Raw genomic sequence first — 16839 nt, 5'->3', positions numbered from 1 at the left:
AAGATTAAGCTTGCTACATGGGTTTGCTGTAATACTAAAAAAAAAAAAATATCTAAAATTTAAGTCAAGCACACTTATAAATGACAGTATGTGCATCTTAACATGTCTCTTAGATGGTGTAATATCAAATTAAAAATGAAGTAAAACTCACTATATTTTTAATGGCTAACCCCATGGCTTGCAAAAATTTTGCTACGCAAGACACCCAGATATGTTTCTTGTCAGCTTTTCTTTACTGTGGCATCACATGGTGGGATGTACTCAAGAGACAGCACACCTATCTGGAGGGATGGAGAATACTAGCTGCATCTCTTGGTAGCAAGCCTTCATCACAGAGCAATGTTAATAGGCTCTATTATAGCTGTTAACAAAAGAAAGAGTCATGCTGTGGTCATGAGCCCATATACACCCTTCCTGTACGTACTGCAAGGAAGAACACCCCAGTTCTCCCATGTAGAAGCAACTCTTTTAAAGTCTTAAAATCAAAATAAAACATCTAAAATTAAATGCTCACAATATTAAAATCTAAGAGTATCCAATCTCACTTTCACTGTTCTTGAATAAAGCTGGTCTTTTACAATACACCAAGATGTGTTTAAAGTCTACAGTAGTATGTAATAAATACATACTGACAGATCAGGTATTGCTTTGGTGTACTCATTTCCTATATATCATTTCAGGAAAGCAATTCTTTCCCACAGGATGGAAGTAGATACTATGGCTACCTGTACAAATAGGTGTGTGTTTGGTTTTTTCATACTATGGGATAAAGTCCACTGGTAATATCCTTGTTTCTCACTGTGTGTTCTCCTATACTTCTGGTTACTACCTACATACTATCCTTAGCAGTCCCCGACAAGGCAGCTTTGAAATTCTTTGAATTCACAACTGTGAACAGTAAGTGTCTTCAAAAGAAGTCAAGCCAATCATCTCTATGTAACAGCTGAATACACAGACGTTTTCTTAGGATAATGATGATGATACAACTATTTCACAACCAACTGGAGATGCCATTAAAGCAAAGGATCTCAGAGTACTTTCAAAATTGTTTGTCTACATAACCACACAAATATCCAGGTTATCACAGGTTTCCCAAGAATTTTATGGTAAAGTAGTTAATTTGTAACAGACATGCTTTTGCTTTTGTTGCCACAGTATCCTCATTTCAAATACTGCTCCTTTTGTAAACAGAAACTACTTCCTCCTCTGTGCTATCACCCCACTCACAAACCATAAAAAGTGTGTCAGAACTCGGTTCATACTGTGCATCTCTGCAACCAAACCACCGAAGAAGAGACACAGTGCTTTATCAGAGGCTTCAGGCCGCTTTCTTATCCGTCTTGTGAAACTGGCCAACTGGAAGCAAATACAGTGGCATAAGTTACACAACAACTAAGCAGTAGTGTGAACGTACCAGTACCATTCACACTAAGCCTGCAAAGCATTCTATACTTCCCTAATTACAAAGACACTACTTAGCCCATCAGGTAACCTATGACAGATGTTTGGAACAAAGGTACTTCCGAGGGCAAGTGTCAGTTTTCCTCATTTTTCTAAGTCAGTCCTCAAGAATGTACCCCAAAACTGTACACTGCAGTTTCAGATGTAGGGTGAAACCCAGACTAATTAAACTATGTCCATGGTTTTCTTTTCTTAGTACTTTTGGGCTTAGTACCTATTTGGACTGTCACTCAAATACTATCATAATACAATATTAAGCTTTTGATGTTAAATAGCAGCAAGCACCAAGTAATTTCTCATCAGCATCACAAGGAAGTGACTTGTAATTGAACCAGTTCACTGTACAGATGATTGCAGCTGCAGGGTGCATACAGGTCAACAGCATCTAACAGACTTACCAGTTCAATTAGAAACCATATCAAGTGTTCTCAATATGCATGGTCTAGACCCTGAAAATAAAGCATATTAGCAAGGAAAGCACACAAGACAGATTGCTGCAAAAAGGTCACCACTCACAAAAAACCTCATAGCTGTGCTTAGCAGTAGCCTCCATCTAAGAAAGAGATGAAGCCTGAAACATACTGCCTTGCTCCAAATGCTCTGCTTCTGAAGCTGCAATTGATTGACTACCTAAAGTCAGCTGACAGAACGGAGCAGCTTCTGTTCGGCTTATCAAGCATCATTGTAGAAAATGTGCCTACATAGTACGTGTCTGCTGGAAGAACTTGTAAGCTGCCCACACTGCCAACTCACAGGCTTGGTTCCATGGCCCAGTGACCAGGTTGAGCCACCACTGTCTGACACAACTAGGCTTATTAGCTAAGCAATAAGGCTTTCTAACCACGGCCACATTACTTGAAGTCAGCTCCACACTTGAATCGAACCCCTGTCAAAACACTGCTGTAGCCATACTGCACAAATGGCTGATTTGGAGACAAAATGTGCCACCAAGAACTGACCTGGTTCCAACCGAAGAAGTCAGGGGCACAGAGCATAACTGGATGGGGAGAATATGTCCCACACAACTGAGTCACAGGGCAGAGCGCAGGGAGCACAGGCAGGATGCACAGCCTTCCCATTGAACCTGAGCTGCTGCTGCAGCAGTACCGGCACCAGGTAAGCCACCTCCATGGCTGGATTTCCAAAGCAGTGTTTAAAAACCAGAAGAGAGGTTACCTGGAGCAGTTTCACCCAATCCAGGGAACTGCGCAGAGATTTTGGACACTGTATCTTCAGAATCAAGTGGGTTACTGCAGACTGCATTTGCTTCCCAGTCCAAGGAGCACATTTGACTTTTAAACTCAATCTGGATGGTGGTTCTGTATGAACATCTTTACAGCAGCCCCTAGTAATACCTCCCTTAACTCCCAAAAGCAACATACTATAAATTCCTGGGCAACCTGAAGAGAAAGGGATGAAAGGGATGCCACAACATGGAGCAGAAGCAACAAAGGCACTTTTGCACCCCCTCCATCACAATGTATAAATGAAAGTACAAACCTTTCAAATTCCATCCACCCACTGTACAGATATCTGTACTTCATTTAATATCACTTCCTGAAAAGGCACCTAAATGGATCTGGGCTAAACTGTGCAGTTTAACCCAGTCACGAAGTTACTCTGGACCAGGCATAACCTGCAATCCATGGAGTTACTCCTGATTTACATCAGTACCTCTCACAATAAGCAGGGCAGCTATGTTCAGGCCTAAACTGACCACTTTTTTCCCCCGATATTTTTCTCCCTCCTTCCTGAGTCCTGAACACTGCTGGAAGTGTTTTGCTATGGGTACCGAACTGAGGTGCAGGTGGTGCTGAGGCTTACTTCAGGGGCTGAGAGATATGCAGACACTATTTGTCTTCTACAACTGATAAAATTTATAAAAAATTGTTTACTATTTTCCCCTAACAGTAAAAGGGCACAGATAACACTATTTTGCTTGCTGGCACACAGGCTGCTGTTTCATTGCATTTTTACTAGCTCAGGTCTATTTTATCACTGTCACTGTAACAGTGCTCCTGTTGTCGTCAAAGCAGCAGGTGTGCCTATGACTCTGCAAACAGCTGTCCTCTCACCTCACTGCCAGACCAGGATGAGGTGAGGTAGATGCAGAGAAAACATGTGAGGAAGGTGGAGCAGGACAGCTTGAGAAGAGGCTGGTTGCTGTGAATTGGCCACAATGAAGGTGAAATTCAGCTGACAGCCTGGTTGGAATTGGAGCTGAATCATGCATACCCAGAGCAAGTAGAAAAATGCTGGTCCTTGCCTGGCAAGCACCTGCTTTCAGCACCACACTTGCTACACTGTCAGGTTCTCCTTCAGCTGTGGACATCCGGCAACATGCTTACTTAACCTCGGCTTGCTCCAGGGTGCTTCCAGGTAGAGATCAGCCCACTGGACCTACTGGTGTAACTTAATTTCAATGAATTGCTTTTGAGTCAGACCAATCCAAAGGGTGGAGGAAAAGTAATAAAAGTAATGACTGTTAACAATACTGCCTTCACATGTAGGTACTGCCCTAGGAAAAAGTGAAGAGCACCTGAGCTGCACCTTGGGAACACAACCCTACCCAGAAAGAACACACAATCTTAGCTTTTTACCTCCAACTAGGATAATGAAGCTACCTATAGATACGACTGAGAGGCAACCCACATAGTGCCATCACGAAAGACTCAATGTCCCAACATCCTCAACCAGCAAGAAAGAAGCCTGTATAATTATGTGCAATCCCAAATTGTTAGAATTTATGCAAATTAATACCACTGGATTGAAATAATTTTAGATAAATGAATGTGCATGTTACATTGAGATATAAGAAAGACTTGAAATTTGACATTTCTGTGCATTAGCTTAAGAAATCAAATGTTACAGTTTTAAGAGATTACTATGGATACCAAATTTTTAGTTTCACAGAGAACATTATCAGCAAGTGCTCTTTATAGAGAGGCTCTTTGTTACAGTCAAGATGACTCACTATGTTATATACTCTTTTTTACTAGATAGCTGTGCAAAAAAAAAAAGCTATGCTATTCTGGCCATTACTTTCATTTGTCTAATTCTCCTCATATGATTTATTTATTTATTTATTTATAGGAAACTGCCCAGAAAGGTGTTCCTAAAGCTTTTATAATAAATTTTATGTTAGTGCAAACAGACTATTCCTTCTGCTTTTGTTTTCTTTTTAAACCAGAAGGGATCTCTCTCCCTTCAAACTAAACCAGGGAAATCTCATTTCTGAGTGTACATGCATGTTAAGTTCTACAGGAGAAAAGACATATGCAATGCTACTGACTACAAACAATGTAATTCACTTGTTCCTATAAAACTACATCAAAAAAAACAGATTAGATTTTTTCCAAAACTGTGCTATGTAATAAAAAATCTTTAGTATGTGTGTTTCATTTAATTTCCATACACAACAAAGCTGGTATCATAGCCAAACAAATTACAGAAACCTGCACCACTGTCACAGTCACACATTTCACAAATATGATGGGTCACTCGCTCTGACTCTTTGTCAGCCCAATACAGACTTTGTTATGTGATATGCAAATTTCTCAGCTGTAGTTTGGATTTTTTTAAACAAACAAGATTTTGCAATTACAGTGTACGAAACACATGCAGATAGTTAACTTCTCTGTATTTACCTAATCTACAAGAGAAAGACTACAAAACTGTGCACAAACTTAAATAGTTAACACCAAATCAAGGATATTAATACCCTCAATTACTAGGAACTAAAGAATGAAAAAGCTTCCTTTCACATAAGAAATGAATTTTCTTCTCCTTAAAGGATGTCTCAGTTCAGAGGAAAACAGGAGCTGAATCAAGGAAATTTACATGAAGAGGGCAACTTTAAAATGCTTGTAATTATTTTGTATGTTGTCAGTTTTAACTTTTTTTTAGTGACATCAGTAATTTTTTAGGATTGTAAATTATTAGAAACAGTTTATGAAGTAGCATTCAAACGGCACACAAACAAAACTTTGAAAAACTCACAGAAAGCATTCCCAAATTCAGGGAATACTTCATACATAGCATGTTCTTGCAGAAATGATGGGCACTGCTGGTACTTAGCACTTCTAAGAACCCAAACAACACTGAAAAAGCGAGTCATCCTTGTTCTGACATACATTTTTCCTAATTCTTTTTCACCCATTCATAGCATATGTAACCTGGAAAAATCACATGCTACTGTACTTCAGCTTCTAAACCTTCAAAATGAGTAAGACCTTGATTTCCCTCATCCACATAACTGTATTATTACAGTTATTTCCTACCAACCTGGCAGTTAAACAAGCTGAGGTAGCCAAATGAAAAGCAGTAATGGTGCACAACCTCAACAGCTAGTAAAAGCAGAGCATCATAACAGGCTAAAGTCATGGATGGAATTTTATAGTGTATTGTAAATTCTTGTATTACTCTCAACATTGCAGGACTTGAATTTTTATAAATTTTGACACTTCAACAAAATGGCAAATATTATTATCAGTTTTTAGAAACTAAAACCAAAACAGACACATGAATGTTGACATAATACTTAACTGCATAGAGCCACAAACCACTAAATGCTCCTTTAATTGGAAGTGTCACAATTACTTTCCTTCTCTAGAAGTAAGAAGTCTCAGATCTTCAGCTGAAGTGTGATCTTCCCAGTTTTCTCCCTATGTTCATTTTCAGTGACAATATGAAGGCGGGATAATTTTTGAATCCTCATACATTAAACTTACTCTAACCCCTTTTTACTAGAACTGGAAAACAACCCTTGCTTGAAGGATCTACAGTTTCATTATGAAATTCTATTGAAAACTAATGCAACAGGCTTGTCCTTACCTTGGTAAGAAGACACTTTCCACTACATAGAAGTCTTGCATAAGAACATCTCTGTCCGGTTTTGATGTAAGGTTTCCTACTGTGTATCCTATTCCCAGCTGGATAGCACCTTTAATAGCTGAGGATGCAGTCTGCACAGAAAGTAAGAATTCAAGCATGAGTTTGCTAAAAATTATTTCTGTTCTTTATCAGTAACATCATATGCTAAATTCCTAATCATTTTCATAGTAACAATGCCATATCATCTTTACCTCCTAGATTTGAGATGACTGCTTTTCAATTAGAAGATTTAAAAAGAAACATTATGCTGTAGCAAAAACTACAAAAATTAATTCATTGTTGTACAGACTCAGACTTTTCAAATTGCCCAAATAATTTAGACATTGTGTTCTAACTCATCACAGAATTGTAGAATACCAGGTTGCAAGGGACCTCAAGGAACATCTGCTGCAACGCTTCTCAGCAAAAGCATGGTCTAGACAAGATGGCCCAGCACCCTGTCCAGCCAAATCTTAAGTGTTCAATGCTGGAAAATCCACCACTTCCCTGGGGAGATTATTCCAATAGCTGATTGTTCTCCTTATGAAAAATTTCCCTCTTATATCCAATTGGAATTGTCCCCAGGAACAACTTGTACCCATCACCCCTTGTGTTTTCCGTGTGACTCCTTGTAAAAACGGAGTCAGCATTTTCTTTGCAGCCACCCTTTAAATACTGGAACATGGCGATCAGGTCTCCCCTAAGCCTTCTTTCTCAAGGCTGGACAAACCCAGTTCTCTCAGCCTTTCCTCATATGGCAGGCTTTCCAGTCCTTCAATCATCTTTGTGGCACTTCTCTGGACCCTCTCCAGCCTGGCCACATCTTTTTTGTGTAGCAAGGACCAAAACTGAACACAGTATCCAGGTGTAGCCTGACAAGCGCTGAGCAGAGTGGGATGATGACTTCCTTATCTCTGCTGGACATGCCCTTGTTGATGTAACCCAGCATCCTGTTGGCTTTCTTGACTGCAGCAGCACGCTGTTCACTCATACCAGGCTTGCTGTCCACCAGGACCCCCGTGCCTTTCCACAGAGCTGCTCCCCAGCTGAGTAGATCCCAGACTGTGCTGCATTCCTGGATTATGTTTCCTCAGGTGCAAGACCTTACATTTGTCTTTGCTGAACTTCATAAGGTTCTTCTTAGACCACTCTTCCAGCCTATCCAGGTCCTCCTGCAGCAAAGGTCCCTTCCAAAGCTTCCACTTCCCCACTCAGTTTGGTGTCATCAGCAAACTTCATCAGGGTACACTCGATCCCACCATCCTTCATTTATGAAGTTATTAAACAGCGCTGAGCCCCATGTTGGTTCCTGGGGGGGACCCCTTGTGACAGGCTGCCAGTTTGAAAAGGAGCTATTTACCACCAGCCTCTGGGCACAGCCTGTCAGCCAGATCCCCACCCGCCACAGGTACCACCCGTCTAGGCTGTAAAGCATCAGTTTCTCTAGGAGGAGGCTATGGGAAACCATATTAAAAGCCTTGCAGAAACCCAGACAGACAATGCCACCACTCCCCCCACATCAGTCAAGCAGGTTACCTTGTCGGAGAAGGCGATCAGGTTTGTCAAGCACGATTCGCACTTGGAGAATCCATACAGGCTTTTCCCAATCACGTGCTTCAATGGACTTGTGATAGCCCCTAGGAGGATTAATTCCACAACTCTCCCAGGGGCTGAAGTGGACGGATGCCCCTATAACTTCCTGGATCCTCCTTCAAGCCCTTCTTGTCGATGGGAGTGACATTAGCCTTCCCCCTGTCTTCTTGCATGTCCCACAATCTCCACCACTTCTCAAAGATTATGGAGAGCCGCCCCTCAAAGATGTTGGCCAGCTCTGTTAACACCCTCTGGTGGATATGGCCACGGTCCATCGATTTGCAGGGGCCAAGCTCCTGTAACTGTTCACATACCAACTCCTCCTTCACTGATGGTGGGTCTGTGTTTGCATCAACCTGGATTTTGCTCCCAAGGCCTGGGGCCCAACAGTGCTGGTAAAGACAGAGGTGAAGGAAGTGTTGAGAACCTCTCTGCCTTTTCAGACGTGTTGGTGAGTAATTCACCTCTCCTCTTTAACAGTGGGCCAGCCTTTTCCTTCTCTTGCTGCTTGTTGTTTACGTACCTGAAGAATCCTTTCTTGTAGTTTTTTACATCTCTGGCCAATTTCAATTCAAGCTGAGTTTTTGCTTTTCTAACTGACCTGACAATGCCCTTGTAGTTCTCAACAGGTATTTGCTTTTCCATCTCTGCTACGCTTCTATTTTGGTTTTGAGCAGACTCAGAGCTCACAGTTAAGCCAGGATGATCTCTTGCTCTGCCTGCTTACCTTACCTTTAATGGGGATGAATGGGGATGAACTGTCTTTGTGCTTCCAGGAAAGCGTTTTTGAAAAACTCCCAACACCCACGAGCTCTTTCATCCTCCATGGAAGCTTCCCAAGGAATCCCTCCCAGTCGAGCTCTGAGCAAGCTGAAGTTTGCTCTTCTAAAATCTAAAACCTCTGTCTTAGTCCTAACCTTCAGTGCGCTCAGCAGGACCCCACACTCCACAATATTGTGACCACCGCGGCCAAGGCTGTCACTAACCCGGACGTTGCAAAGCAGGTTTTCTTGGTTTGTGAGCAGCAAGTCCAGCAGTGCCTCATTCCTGGTTGGCACATCCAACGTTTGTGTGAGGAAGCAGTCCTCTGCACATCCCAGGACCTTGATGGATGACATGTGAGCTGCCGTACTGTTCTTCCAACAAATGTCTGGGTAGCTGAAGTCACCCATAAGAACCAGGTTCTGTTTACCTGATGCCTGCCTAAGTGACCCAAATGTTGCTTCCTTGGCCTTATTTTTGTTTGGAGATTGGTGGCAGATACGTACTATAAGATCCCCCTTGGAGACAACCCCTCTGATCTCGACCCAGACATGCTCAACAGGGCTTCCACCATTGGCCACACTTGACTTCCATACATTCAATGTTCTCCTTAACGCAGAGTGCAGCTCCTCCTCCTCCTCTTCTTCCCTACCTGTCTTTACAAAACAGGTTATAGCTATCCATTGCAACCCTCTTAAAACATTTCCCATCTAACTGGACATTCAAATGCTTCATGAGTTTGAAACAGCATGCATTCCCTTCTGGAAAAAACAGACACAAATTCCATGCAATGGTACATGCTTGCCAAGGTATCACAATGCAGACTAATGGTTTAAATGCAGGTTCTGGATACAAATGTATTCAAGGTTCTACTTCATAGTCAAGGCAAGAGGTGCATTAACTGGGGGGAATAAAGACAGAAATGAAAGTGATGAGGAAAATCTCTATAAAAATCTATACAGAGATTAATTGAATTAAATTCAGTAAACACGGCTTGCAGAGGAGAGCAGGGTTCAAAAGGACAGCACCAAATTGTGACAGATACTGTATACACATACATTGAGACCATCCCTGAAACCTTTTTCACAATGACTAGACAACCCTGCTGGATGGATGAGAAAAAAACAGCAGAACTGAAACAAAAGAAGAAATCAGTCAAGAAAGGAATTCTTAAGAAAATATGGAAGGAGTGAATAAAGAAAACCACTGTGAAGAGGAAGAAGGCTATTGGGAAGGGATTATCTTCCTTTGGCATGGTGCATTTTCACTAGTTTGAAAACACCATTCTTGTTGCCCATTTTCAGGTTTTACCTCCCACCCACCAAACAAGCAAGAGAGTGTATCAGCGGAAGCAAAGAACACCAGAAGCTTCATGCCCAGAAATACTTCAGCACTTGAACAAAAACATTTCAGGAGCAGGAATTCATAAGAAAAGGTTCAAGTACACAAAACTACTCTTGTTATAGTTCTCAGAACAGGATATGCTAGAGTGACTGCTTATTTTAGAAAGAACAGAGATGCGTAGGTCCTAAATAATTAAGACGGCACACCAAGTAGACTTGCATAACAGTTCAGAACAGGCAATTTTGTGGGAACAAACAACACCACTGTTCTTAGACTGCTACTTTGACTATTAGAAAGATTTGGCTTTGTGTCATAAGAAGATTCACATTTTTCTTGCCTTGAAAGGCCTCTATTCATGACTGATTAATGCCCAACAAAAGCAGTAATTATGTAACTTCAATCAAACCAATACACATACAAACAGACTTTCTGCTTCATAGCTGGATGCCCATCTTGTCCCCTGCCACAGCAAGCGACTATGTTTGAAAGAGCAGCAGATAGCACTGTACAGTATTTTATTAATGAGATTATAAGCCATTAAAAAAAAAGAAAGAAACAAACCCCCCCAAAATGCAGCCGAGTAACCTGGCAATGTGATTTCAAGAGAACACTGGATCACCTTTCAAGCTCATGAACAATTTATGTAGGATTTCTGCAAGCTGAAAAGACCACCTGCAGTCTCTGGAGGGCAGAATGAAATGTCTTCTACTAGCATGATGCAGACATTACCTATAAGGTTACCTTCTTGTTAATTTCCACTTCTATTCAAGAGTGCCATTAGTAATCACCCATCATCTCTGCAGCAATCACAGCAATGGGGTTACCAGAAAAACAATGTTATGAAATCATTCAGGATACTTTAACAACTGTTTTAAAACAAACTGACAGCAGTTACTGCATGCTGAAGGCAATTTCTGGCTCAAAGTCTAATTGTTTGTGAGCCATTGTAATAAATTAACTCCAACAAAGGCTGATCACCCAATATTCCCTTAACAAATGATAAGGTTTTGTTTTCACAAGCCTTAAAATGAAACAAAATAAACTCTGGCATTTGTCTCCATACAAACACCTGTCTTGGTCTAATTTCTTTATTATTATTATTATTTTATTAAGAATGGAATCCAAGGAAGAGATTAAAAAGCTGCTCCTCAAGCTTTAGGATAAACGTCCTTGATTCATCGATTGCATTACTACAAAAATAAATTTATTGGAATACACAAACGCAAATGGAAAAAATGAACTCTCTCACACATTTTTCCTTACTCAGGCTCCTCTCTTAATGCCCCTGAAGGCTGCAAAGCCTAGCTTCAAACTTAAGTCCCTTTTTTCTTTCAGTTCTTCTTGAATAGTCTTCTGCTGTAGAGCAAGCAATAGAGTTCAGTAACCGTCTGTGCACAAGTTCCCTCTTTCAGACACTGAAATAAATCTTTCTTCCCATTAGCCTCATGCAGAGGTTCAGCAGTGGCCCTGAGTCCATGTATCAGCTGTAACTATACAACTGACAGTGTACAGTGGCTGTACAGTGCCTCTTGGATCATTTAACCTATCATCAACACCTAAAGTTCTAAGAAATGAAAGGATGGCAATAATCAGCAGGATAACTTCAGCTGATCAATTTTAGACTATGAAACTGACTGGACTTGTAGCAAAAGGTGCACACTGTGACAGCAATGGTCTTTGCTGCGTAAAGGGGCATAACAAAGGAAGTCTTTTACCACCCTCATTTTGCTGATTAATTTATTATTGCCTACTGCACAGGTGCTTCGGTGCTTTTTATATTGACAATGAAGACAGAAACCCATAAAAACACTGCCAGGTTCAGACTAAACCACATTTTATTGGCTCTGATACTGTGGATCCTAATGTGTCATGCCAGGATCTGTCCTCCTTGGCAACATGACAGCATAAACTTGAATGGGTGTAGGCACACAACCTCACCTCCCTCAGAACAGCCACCGTCTTACTGACTGACACTAACCTTCACATCTAATGCTACTGTTGAAAAGCACAGACCTGCTCTTTCATCTTCAGCCCCCAAAACTATGCACTGGCACTCCTTCCACTGTGCCAGCAACAGTTTCGTTGTGTCCAGCCAACCAGTTACAAAAGAGCTGCTAAAAATTTTCACCAGCATCAGTTCCTGTGTTCACAGAAGCACTAATTTCAGCCATGCAGCTAAATAATTTAAGAACAACAAAAACATAAACACACACACAAAAAACCCACACAAACACAAAACACACAAAAAAACCCCCACAAACACAAAACACACACACACAAAAAAACCCCACAAAAAAACAGACACCAAAAAAGACACTTCATAGGATAAAACAAATTCGGTAAGGTTTATGCTTGCCTTTCTACTGGCTGCAGGAGGACAAGTGAAGTGTGAAGTAGCAAATAGCCTACCTACTCAAAATTAACATGTCATCACCTCCTGAATGCATCTCAATGGACACTGAATTTATGCTAGCTCAGTGCTCTGTGCCATACAGACAGCACAGTCTTGTCTTTGTAATGGGACTCCTGCATTCCTCTCCAATCCAGAACCAGAATCAGGCACAGTTTCTCCCCACTCTTAAGTTTTCAGAAAAGTTAGCTCAGGAGAGAAAAAACAAGACTTCTGAACAAATTCAGGTTAAACTGTATTATGATAATGAGAAGGAAAGCATGAAACTATATTGATTAAGTACAATGTAAATTACAATTTCTGCAGCCGTGCAAACTGAGAAATTGCCCATTCCCTGCACTACTGCCCCAGAGTGCCAGTATTTCAAAGCAGGTAGGGACATCTCTCTCCCACCTACCACCAGCTGCCTGTTAAATGGGAACAGATCAGCAAAGGGAACAGCTGCATTTCAGGAAGAGATGTACTAGGGATAAAGTGCTCCAGAAGAAGTTCTGCATTTTCCAAACTATCGAGACAAAAAGCTTCTCCACAGTTTTATCTCTGCATATAAAAGCTTAAACTGCCTTCATTCCGACGACAAATACCTTTGCCCCTTTTTGACAAAAGTAACTACATAATTTCTCTATATTCATCATACAGCATTGATAAAAGGCCTGTAGAGATGAAAAATTATATGCATAAAGCATAACAACAGATTAAAGAATGAAAACAATACAGAACACAGCTAGGTATACGGAATATCTGCATAATTGATAAATATTCTAGCACTAGATGTGCATCTCATGAATTACTGTTCTCTACAGATGGGTCTTCCACTGGCTCTACATCACTCCAAGATGAAATCCTTTCTCAAAGTAACAAAATAAACGATAACGTAAATCCTTGCAAAGCAGGTATTGTTTGCACACAATCTCACAAATGTGCCAAGCAGGACTTTAACATTGCTTTTCCTGCACATAATCACTTTCAGGATAGTTCTAAAAAAACTATCTAAAAAAATAAAAAAGATTTATTTTCATAAAAGAAAGGTGTTAATCAGACACACAATGTATGTAAAGGCAGTTTACCTTCAGATAACTGAAGCTATTTAACAATTGTGCAAATCAAGGACAAGACCACTGAAAGGATGAGGAAAGTCTGTCTTTTAAAAATAAAAAATAAAAACATTCAAGGATGACAAAAATACAGGTACTATAGTTCCGGAAAGTATTTTATACATTGCTCAATAATTACCTCCATTAGAGTGTGAAGCTTGCAATGGCTGGCAAACCTAACTAACTACTGAGGTGATGGTAAAGGACTGGTTTCAAGTACATAGTGCACAAAGACTTCAGACACGGTAACTAAGTCTATTCTTTTAAATGAGTTTTTTTTTGTATTTTCTCCATATTTGTATGGGCCTATTAATGACAGAAAACAAATCACTGAACAAATGATGAGCAGAGAGGAACTGAGAAGGATGCAGGCTTCATTTAATTTAACAGAAGTTCCCCTCTACTCTCATTCACAAAGTTACCTTCCCATTCCCCACAGGTAGCTCATGAAAAATGTAAATGTAACATTCTTGTCTTCTTTAGAAGTAGACACCCTACCGATGTCCCTTAGGACTGCATGGATGTAAACTTTGTCCTTGTTTGTATGTTCTCCCTTGTTACGACTCATTTTATCACAGCTGAAATTTGGCCTGTGAACTTCCTGGTGCAAAGACGGTGATTCTTTCAGAAGACATCTGCCTTACTGCAGGTGCTATAAAGCAATGGAACAAAAGAAAAAAGAACTCTGCCTCAGCAACTCCACCTCAGCAACTCCACCTAATTATCACTCTGGAAGGCAAGATGATGTTTGCTTTCTTTCACCATCTGTACTACCATCATTTAAACAGGTTTTAAAATCCACCTAATAAAATGCTAGAGATAACTAGGTATCGCAGTCCTGTTTAAGAGATGGGGAGAAAAAGGCATCTGAGCAGAAGCCACTACTGATTAACACTGTTCTGCATGCTTCACACAGTGTAGCTGCCATTAGTTTGTTTCTTTCTACCACTACCTGTGGAGAAGCTTGCTCTCAGACTGGTGTCCTTCCTTCAGGCAGCATTCTCAATGAAGTTTAAATAAATAAATGAAATCCACAGAGTCTCACTTGGTCAAAATGATTCAAGCCACATGGGATAGGCCAGATATGCATTTTCTACTACAAGAAAGCACTTGTTCATCAGTTATACTGGTTACTGTAACAACCAGGAATCCACGCACACTGTCACTTCCATGCAAACACAGTGATCTTTTCCAGACTCCTGAAAAGATACTAAGCCTCCATCAATTGTGTGAACCCTTAAGCCAAACCATCCAAGAAGACTGTCTGTTCAAAAACAGTATGTCTTCTTCAAGCAACATTTAAAAAGAGCTCTCTTTGAACGTTAGGAAGTTGCAATTAGATGAAAGATGTATGTGTGGTTATTGCCTAGTTCATTGCTTCTGCACTAGAGTGCTCTCATCTTTGAGCATCTCCTGTGCTTACAGTCCCATTGAAACAATACTTCTTGCATCTGCTTCTGCTGAAGCTTCTGGAGGTAGCTACCCCATCTCAGCACGCTCTCTGCAGCTGCCACATTTGAGCTATCAACTTCCTTTTACATTAAATCACAAACAGGGAAATAAAAATACGGCTACTAGAAAATCCCACTGACTGAACTAGCTTTACTGTTTCTCCACAACTTGTAAGCATGGGCCACTACAGTCACAGTACTCCATTCTTCCTTCAGTTCACACTGTTTTTCTCTCTGTCAAATATTTGCCCAGCTGCTGCAGGCCACACTTCATGAAGGTGGACTTCAGTCCATCACCCTCACATCTGGATCCTGCTGCTGCAGGGGGCGGGGTGGGGAGGGAGACTGAATGGCTATCATGAAGTTGTTCTTTCTTCCTATAGAATGAAGTTACCTTAGTGCCACTAGACTGCTTAGCAAGAAGCAGCTATGACCACCAGAGGAAAACTCTACCCAATGGTTTTCTTATAAGGCTATCTGTAACTCAAAATAACCAGAAGGACATACAGGTATTTATTTGTGCAATGCAGATGTAATTAGAAATGGTCCCAGAGACGCAGGTCTTCAGCATAGAGTAGAAATAGCCAGGGTGTATCTTTTCTTTCAGAAAGCTGAAATTACACTTACCTATGCCATGTTCTTTTGTTATTCTTTTCCTTTGTACCTTAGAGCAATGCCTCAGTACAAACTAGTGCAGCACTACATGATGCTCTGTGTAGCGTCGGCTGTACTTTCTAAAACACATGTATCAACAGTTGTGCTATCAAAACAAACAGCAGACTATCTTTTTCTGATGTACTATGCTGAATGCTAGCATAAATACTAGATCATTAAAGAAGTGCAATTGATAATACTGTATATTTTTTTTTCCTTTTTATATGATTACTGCTAAAGTTGGTGAAGGTAGTTTTCTTGTGGTTCTTTGAACAATTTTCACAAATTTGTCAGGATGCTCTCCCAGGAAACATTAAGACATCCACATTTTGGATTCTTCCAGCTTAACTGCTATCAGAATGATTTTTTTTGACGCAAGCTGAATCTGATCTCCATTTCCCAAAATTAAGTTCAGGTGACTCCATGGCTTTCAGTTTATATTTTCTCTGTCTCAAAACACTTATGCCAAAGTTTCAGGAGTAGCCATGAATCCAAGTCCTTTGATTCTTCTGTTTCTCAAAGAAACAGATTTTGAGACCTGTAAGTTTGGCAGTAGCCGCTGCTCCAGGCAAAACCCCTGAAGACAGTTATTTTGGTATCTTTGCAGATGTGCAAAGTGCTTGCAAGTCTGCCATTGATGACATAGGTCTCAGTGGAGCAAAAATTCCACCAGCAAAGTTTCAATATCTGCAACCGTAAGTACCCTACATGTAGACACTAGACACAGGGCATAAGCCAATGCCAAAAGTGATGCAGCAATGCTGCTTGTACGTGTTTTTAAGCTCTAACAATAAGTAGGTGGTTTCCTTTACTCAGGCAAATTGCCTTTGCTCCTGGTGAAGTGACCCATATGTCTGATAGACAGTTTTGAACAGGTTGTGTAAAGCAGTTGTAAGACGCCAAGCAGAATGAGCCATAAGATATGTAATAACAAGAAACAAATCCAATTGTTTACATGTGTGGCAGCCTTCAGATTATAAGTAGAGATTCTGGTAATCTAGTAGCAGGTTTCTGCAACACTGGAATATATTACAGCACTATAAACATATATATACCTCTTTTCTGTTTTCTGGTGTGATTTTCTTCTACAGGCTTAATGTGCTTTGACAGACCTGTCTGTGCACCATTCTTGCCACCATCCTAGTATTAAGCATCAGACTGTTTCTGAAATCTGTTTTGTCAGAAAGCAGATTTAGGG

General features: G+C 40.6%; 1 protein-coding gene across 5 annotated transcripts in view; it reads right to left on the bottom strand.

Moving 5' to 3' along the window:
- The window catches only part of PIP5K1B (phosphatidylinositol-4-phosphate 5-kinase type 1 beta), a 122760-nt gene that overhangs the window by 61973 nt on the left and 43948 nt on the right, over positions 1–16839 (bottom strand). For all 5 annotated transcript variants that reach the window (XM_037373946.1, XM_037373947.1, XM_037373948.1 and 2 more), the window contains exon 4: positions 6295–6425. In XM_037373946.1, coding sequence (XP_037229843.1) covers positions 6295–6425 — 131 coding nt within the window. The remainder of the gene's footprint in view (positions 1–6294; positions 6426–16839) is intronic.

The sequence above is a fragment of the Falco rusticolus genome, chromosome Z, assembly GCF_015220075.1.
Source record: "Falco rusticolus isolate bFalRus1 chromosome Z, bFalRus1.pri, whole genome shotgun sequence".
NCBI lineage: Eukaryota > Metazoa > Chordata > Aves > Falconiformes > Falconidae > Falco > Falco rusticolus.
This window is presented reverse-complemented; position numbering and strand designations above follow the sequence as displayed.